Here is a 7,647-nt window from a genome sequence, read left to right on the forward strand (position 1 = left end):
AAGAACTAGTGTGCTGGGGTTGAGTGCCTACCTCAACTGGTTAAGGCTTTTTCCTGCAACCTACAGGTCAGAGGTTTAATCCCAGTTTACCTATAAAAAAAGAAAGAAAAAGAACTAGTGTTGTCTCAAGTGAACATAGGCATCAATAAGAATTGAAAAACCAAACCAGATCGGCTCTGAAATAAATCAATTTCTATGTTACTCAGACCAAGTCGATTCGGTTATTTACTTTGTATTTGCCACACAAAAAAAAACGAATTCTCTTCTTCAAAGTATTGGTTCATTTAAGTTTATGAGAAGACTTGATGTGGAGATGCCTAATTTGGTCCCATTCGCATGATTTTAGCGCGATCCTGACCGTTGAGAGGCTCGCAAATGGATGATCAAGAAGAATCTAAAGTCAATTTCTCTGATTGAATGATTACAAATGCTAAACTAAGTGTTACCTACAAATCTACAATTAAGGGACACTTAGATTAACGATCTAAAATGATCAGATTCAAATTTTAAACCTTTTTTGTGTTAATGTAAAATTATGAAGAAATCAAACAAGCATACAGATCGAGAATAAAAGAAATCTACTTAGAATTTTTTTTTAAATGTTCACCCAGGATTTTTATTTTTAAACAAATGACCTTTTTATTTTCCATTCTCTAGAGTCGAAGAATCATAAAATCGCTTAAGAGAATGGCTACTAAGCGCACCCCCTTCAAATCATAAGCAAATTCTCTGATCATCTCAAGTATTTTGTATCGGTCATGACCTCTATAACATATAGCTCCCACATTTTAATTTAAGCCAATTACTAATCTTAAATGAACTAAGGGCCCGTTTGGATACCCCTTGGATTTGGATTTGGAGGTCAATTTAGATTTTTAAATCCAAATTCGGCATTTGGCAAGCTTTTATGACATTTGGATTTGGATTTGAATGAAATCCACAAGACTTACAAATTCCTCATGTTAGTGTAATTTTTTGGATTTATAAATCCTTTCTGCAAGTAGTTATTTATAAATCTAAATATGACCCGTAAGGGGTTAAAATGACAACAAATATACCAAAAAGTATTAAATGACTTAAGTACTCACATGACATTAAAAGCTGATCAAAATACATCGTATTAGGTAAAATGACTAGAAACCCCGAGTCAGGCAAAATGACCAAAATACCCCTATACCACGTAAAAATGACAAAATACTCCCGAGTCGTGTAAAATAGCTAAAATAAACTTATGACATAAAAATGATCAAAATAACTTCATACAGGGTAAAATGACTAGAATACCCCAATATCATGAAAAATTACTAAAATACCCCTAGATAAAGTAAAATGACCCATGGCTCATAAAAATAACTAAAATGACTAAAAATACCATCATGAGATAAAAATGATAAAAACACGACATATTAGGTAAAATGACTAGAAATACCCCAATACCAAGTAAAAATGACAAAATACCCCCGAATCGTGCAAAATGACTAAAATACCCTTATGCCATAAAAATGATCAAAATAACCTCATATAGGGTAAAATGACTAAAATACCCCATGATCATTGAAAATTATCGAAATACCCCTATATCAAGTGAAAATGACCTATGGCTTATGAAAAATGATTAAAATGACTACAAATACCCTCATGAGATAAAAATGATAAAAATACATCATATTAGGTAAAATGGCTAGAATACCTCCCGGGTCATGCAAAATGACGGGCATACTCCTACACCAGGTGAAAATGACCAAATACCCTGAGTCATGAAAAATGACTAAAACACTCTTATGACATAAAAATGATCAAAATACCCCGTATAGGGTAAAATGACTAGAATACCCCTCGATCATGCAAAATGGCTGAGATGCCCCTATATCAAGTATTTAAGGGCTTTTTAGTTTTGTTAGATTTCAAATTCAAATCCAAAGAGCATCCAAACAAACAAAAAATAATTTAGATTTGAAATCCAAATCTATACGTTGTTATCCAAAAGGCATTATTTATAAATTTGTGAATTTTAAAATTCTTGATTTCAAATCCATGGATTTTGAAAATCCAAATTCATCTCCAAATCCAAATCCAAGGGGTATCCAAACGGGCCCTAATAAATCGTATTTGGATTTGGAATTGAGTTCTGAATACAAAATGAATAGATCCGGCAACTCATGTTGAGAGGGAGAGAGGGAGAGAGAGGGGGGGTGGTACTTCCTATTGGAGGGGAGAGGTTGAGGAGCAAAGAGGGTGAAGGAAACTGCCAGATCTGGATTTCCAATTTCTTATTTGCACAGTTTATTTGGAAATCTGATTTTGTTCACTGTCAGTTGCTGAATTGGAAATCCAAGAATTTGATCGGATCCAAATTACAATGCAAAATGGGCTGCAAATGTGAGAAATCCAAATCAAAATCTTCTCTGCATCCAAACGGGCCCTAAAAGCACATGTAAATACTACATTCTAAGAGGAATTATGTGGTATCTAATCCTAGTTTCCAAAGAAAAATAAGAACGAGCAAAAGCAGAAGTGGGGATTACTATTTCAACTATTCAAACAATTCGTTGTTCAAACCACCGTGGATAGACCATAAAACAGAAATCACCCTCCTGAATTGTGGCCTGTAAAATAGATAATTTACAAAAGAAATTGGAATGGTGAAAATTTTTGAAAAATTGGAGGGATAGGATTGTCCCATGGAAGAACTGTTTGTCATATGAACCATCCATTCTAAAAGGCCCAATAGATTAATTGTTTGGATTGGATCACCATATGGATCCACCTGTACTTCTGCTAGAAGAAAACGAGCTGACAAGGAAAACATTTTTTTGTATCAAAAGAAAACAAAAGAAAGTGAGGTTACTTGACTGCTTCTGATTCTGTTATCTTCTTTCCTTCTTCTTTGCAGAGAAAAAGCTTGCCTTCGGTAAACTCACAAGCAGGAATGGCCAAACTGAGCTGCCTCTGAAGTTTCTTCATGACAAACACCTCTGACTCTTCACATATAGAGACAACACTACCCTTTCGGCCGAGCCTACCTGTCCGTCCAGCCCGATGTGCATAGTGAATCGAGTCTGTTGGCAGATCCAAGTTCACAACAAGATCACATTCCGGCACATCTAAACCCCTCGCCGAAAGCTCATTTGTCACCAGCACTCTCACCTCCGCCTCCTTGAATTTTTTAAGAGTCGTAGACCTCAATAGCTTCCCAAGATCCCCAGACAATTCTGCAGCTTTCATTCCACGCGCCTCTAGCTTGAACACAACATCCTTTAACCGCTTGGTGTGGTTCATGAAGGCGATCACAGACTTCGCATCGAGTGCGTGAACACATCTTCTTAATGTGTCAACCTTGTGCTGCAACTTGCTCACACAGTAGTAGTGTTTCAAGGCTGGTGGCAAGCTCTCAACTGCTCCTTGAGTAATGGAGCTCGAAGCAAGAGAAGCAGAACCAGGCAGTGGGGCCGATAATGACTCAAGAGGGGAAACACTTTTGGCCCGGACAAGGAGCGGGTCACTACCCCAGCTCCTAGCCGCCCGAATAACTGAAAAAGGAATAGTAGCAGACACCATGATGACTTGACGCTCAGTCCTTCGAGCAAGTGGGCCATGGGTACCACTTGGCTCTGAAGCAGATCTCCTTCCCACATGCTCCAATATCCTATGCATGTCCTCTCGGAAGTTGAATGATAAAAGCTGGTCGACCTCGTCCAAGACTAAGAAGTGACAACCGTGCGTATGTAGCTTTCCGGCTGCACTTATCTCTGCAATCCGTCCGGGTGTCCCCACAACAATGATGGGTTTGTTTTTCTTCAAAGCTTCTTCCTGTCTTGATCGATTAGCACCCCCCACAAGTTGCTGCACTAGCTTTTTATCCACTGGTCCCAACAGCTTCTCCACCTCTCTTACTATCTGCATTCCCAACTCTCTCGAAGGCGCAACGACGACAGCTTCTATGCCGGTTTTCCTCTCAGATTCATCTTCCTCCGAAGGTCTCTTCAAAGGCCCAACTTCAGAGAGTATGGGGAGAAGATAAGCAAGTGTTTTTCCCGAACCCGTATAGGACTGAATAACGACATCGTGATTTTGAGAAATAGTAGGGATCGCCGTGGACTGAACATCAGTGGGAACCTTCAGGCCTGCCTTCTCTAACCGCTCAATTAACAAAGGTGGCAAGCCAAGTTCAGAAAATGACTTTGCGGCAGATGAGGCTGTCTCTATGTGGGGTGCATTTTTCACACCCACTGCGTTCACACTATTGCATCCGACCAGTTTTCGTTTATTTATAGGAACTCTAGTAGCTGAACCAAAATCTCCAAGTCTGACTTTATCCTTCTTTTCTGTTTTTAGTTTAAGGCTTGCAAGAGTAAGGGGACCATTTTCACGACTGCCCTGATTCTGGAACCAAAGGGTAGTGTGGAATCTGTTTATCCTAGAGTTGCATAACTTCCTTAAGGGTAAAGAATCTCCAACACAGAGAAATGCCCGAGTAGGTGAAAACACAAGCATGTTCTGGTAGGAAAGGAGACGCATCACAGCCTCCTAAATAACAAAGACTCTCAGCACTGGTTTCTACTAGCGCCCTAAGTAGCACGGGAGAACCAGCTCCATATAAAGCTGTGATTCCACTAGCTGGAAGTTGTATTTCAGTAGTGTTGCATTTGAGTGACTCAACCGAGAGGGATATAATGTTTTGGTATGCTTCACCACCACTTGCCTAATCAATGAAAAGGAAACATCAATGGTTTGACAACAAAATCACATAGGATATGTGAAGAATATGTTAATGAATGATAATTTATTAATGGATTTCAATTTTATGTTCATACATGACAGTAGGAACAATTTATGATCAATTATATGAGCGAGAAGACAAACAACTACCAGAAGCAAGGAAAAGCCACATGTAATTAGGCATTCCGTGAAACAGTTCAGCAAAAGATACACCCAATCCAGGCTACTTTATATGAAGATTTTCCTCTAGTTTGCACTTCTTAATCAAGACTGGGAAGAGCAGAAGCATATTATAGTGCAAGAACTCAAATGGTCCAGCTTCACTTCAGTTACTACATTCTAACAAATTAGTCAACCAAAATGATAAGATTATGGAAATGGGATAATTAGAACAGAGAATGGTCATCCCCAAAACTGCACCATAACACACTCATAAAATGCTCTAACACAATATCAGCAACCTTAAATTCATCTTTGCATTTTATCGCCACTTTGGGTCATGATAACCAAAAGTGGTTTTCAGAAATTCAGCCAAGAAAAAGCATGATAATATTACCCAATCCAGCAGTCTTACATTCATCTTTGCATATTCTCGTTACTTTGGGTGATGATATGCAATAGTGATTTTCAGAAATTCTGCTAAGAAAAAGCATGACAATATTACTTGACCCCTGAAATATTCAGCATGTACATAAATGGATATACATTAACAAAAATGTCTGACACACTCTTTGCATTAGCTATTTCAACTGGTTATTTTTAGGAAAAAAGGTTCACATCAGTGAGTTATTTTATCAGAATATATTGGCTTCAGGTAGGACAAATTCGTTGCAATTGTTGTCAATCTGGTGCGAGGTTATTATATCTCAATTGTCTAGAAGAAGCTCCACCTGTTTCTGTAAAGATGCATACGCTCACTGACATTTGATAATACACGGTGTATCCTTGTTAGGCACTTGAGTGATTATGAGAAGAGCAACCTGTCAACACAATCAATACCCTAGCCTTTGTAGCCAAAAAATTCAATTTTCTTCAATTGATCTGTGAATCTTAGTCTAGAATTTCAAAAGCTGCCATATTGATGTTGACAAATTTAGTTAGGGAAACATAGAGTCCACCTATAAGCAAAGTCACATATAACTCCAATGTTTTAGAAAATCATCGAGCTATCTTCATATTTTATTTTGTATAGCATGATAAATTCACAATATTATTTGTTGTCCTATGTTTTTCGTTAATTTAATTAATATCTTTGAGGAGAATGAGTCGTTCAAGAACAACTGACTTTAGCCTTGTTTGAACAAGCAAACCATTAAGAACCCGATAAATTTTTAATCACTTCTCCCCTGGCGTTGTGGATCACCCCTCCAATCCCAGCCAAACCTAGGTTGCCTTTGGAAATACAATACCCCCAAAGTTACGCTTTACCAAATTCGCTGGGTAAAGGGTTGCAAAGAAGAAGATATGTACAAGGCAACCTCTCTATCCAACATGTTAGGGTATGAGAGACGAACAGGTCCAGCTTTAATCATTCAAGCCTCCATTTAGTAGAGGTGTGAATGAAGCTTTTTCTAAAGCACAGATCTGACTCACTCAGCTAAAACTTTCCTTAAACCACACTGAATCCAAAGGTACATCTAGTAAACTTGTAAACCATCCAAGTGAGACAAGTAAAAAACCACCACCTGAAAACTCTGAAAGGGTAACCATATCAAGGAGATGCTACCATTTAAACAATCATGCTTCATTCTTTTTCCCCAAAAAGGCTGGGAGTTGGACAAAAGCACTTGAGAGCCACTGTTTATGGCAGACGCAACAAAATCATCAAAAAATAAAAAATCCCACCATCAAATCCAACTCCAGAACAAGAATCGAAATCCCACCGATCGCATGAAAGGTGAAAACCCAGAAAAATGTAGCTAAAACAAAGCAAAAATAGAAATCACACATATCAATCATCATCTTTAAAAAAAAAAAAAAAATAGAAAATAGAAATCAGCACCCAATCGAACTGCAGTGCAGGAAATGAAACACATTTCAAAAGACTAAAAAACTAGGAAATTGAACTAAAAAGGGGAAAAATAGAAATTATATAGTTCAATCTTCACATTCTTCAAAAAACCAAGAAAGCCATCACCCAATCGAACCCAAAGAAAGAACTGAAACCCCTTTGTACCACATCAAAAGTAATTTTTTTAAAAAGAAAATACCAATAATATTCGAGCCAAAGCAAAGGAAAACAGAAATCTTAGGTAAAGAACTGAAAAGTACCTGTTCAAGCGTAGCTTTTTGGAAGGCGAGTTGCAGAGGTGATTAAAAAACGATATTTCCCCAAAACCAGATAAGCCCTGCCCTCGATTTCATTTTCACTCTCATTTTGTAGGTTAAAGATATAGTCTGGGAGAGTTTAGGTATCGGATAGTTATCCAAACAAACACCGGGTAGAGATGTACATTCGATAATTAGTTTTGTTTTGGGCATTAATAATTTAATACCTCTCTCTAACATAAACCGTTGATTGGCCCAATATTTAATTTGTTGAAATTTTTGAACAAGGTAGGCCCCACCCATAATTTTTCAAAATGAACACTATAGGATGATCCAAACCGTCCATTTGATAGGCCACAATTCCGCCCCAAAATATCATTTCCACAGGATGATCATAGCCCTCCAATCTAAATAGAAATGGAAACCTCTAGATTAAGATTCCAAAGCTTGAGTTATACAACAAATTGAAAGGCTGAACATCTCATCTAACTTTGTAGTATCCAAGATTCACAAGACGTTGGAGGAACTTTCACAGAGGATGATGCTACTCGTTTTGTGTTTTATGGGATGAATCACCTCAATTTACACTTTCCTAATGGCTGCTAAGAACTTCTTCGACCCCCTTGCCAGCCGTGGCTAACAATGCTCGAGTCTATATTC

The 7,647-nt window shown here is 37.8% G+C and overlaps 1 protein-coding gene across 1 annotated transcript; it reads right to left on the reverse strand.

Moving 5' to 3' along the window:
• Positions 1–2,497: 2,497 nt before the first annotated feature.
• Positions 2,498–7,164, reverse strand: EMB1586 (P-loop containing nucleoside triphosphate hydrolases superfamily protein). Its single transcript, XM_077397935.1, has 2 exons — positions 6,991–7,164; positions 2,498–4,702 (listed from the first exon to the last, which is right to left on the reverse strand). The coding sequence occupies exon 2, from the start codon at positions 4,516–4,518 to the stop codon at positions 2,845–2,847; it is 1,674 nt and encodes a 557-aa protein (XP_077254050.1). The 5' UTR covers positions 4,519–4,702; positions 6,991–7,164; the 3' UTR covers positions 2,498–2,844.
• Between the last annotated feature and the right edge of the window lie 483 nt (positions 7,165–7,647).

This window comes from Tasmannia lanceolata, unplaced genomic scaffold, assembly GCF_043159265.1.
Source record: "Tasmannia lanceolata isolate RefF3 unplaced genomic scaffold, GAP_Taslan_0.1 ptg000015l, whole genome shotgun sequence".
In the NCBI taxonomy this organism is placed as follows: Eukaryota; Viridiplantae; Streptophyta; class Magnoliopsida; order Canellales; family Winteraceae; genus Tasmannia; species Tasmannia lanceolata.

Coding starts and splice junctions, on each gene's coding strand:
- EMB1586 (XM_077397935.1), bottom strand. CDS start 4,518: ATGCGTCTCCTTTCCTACCAGAACATGCTTGTGTTTTCACCTACTCGG.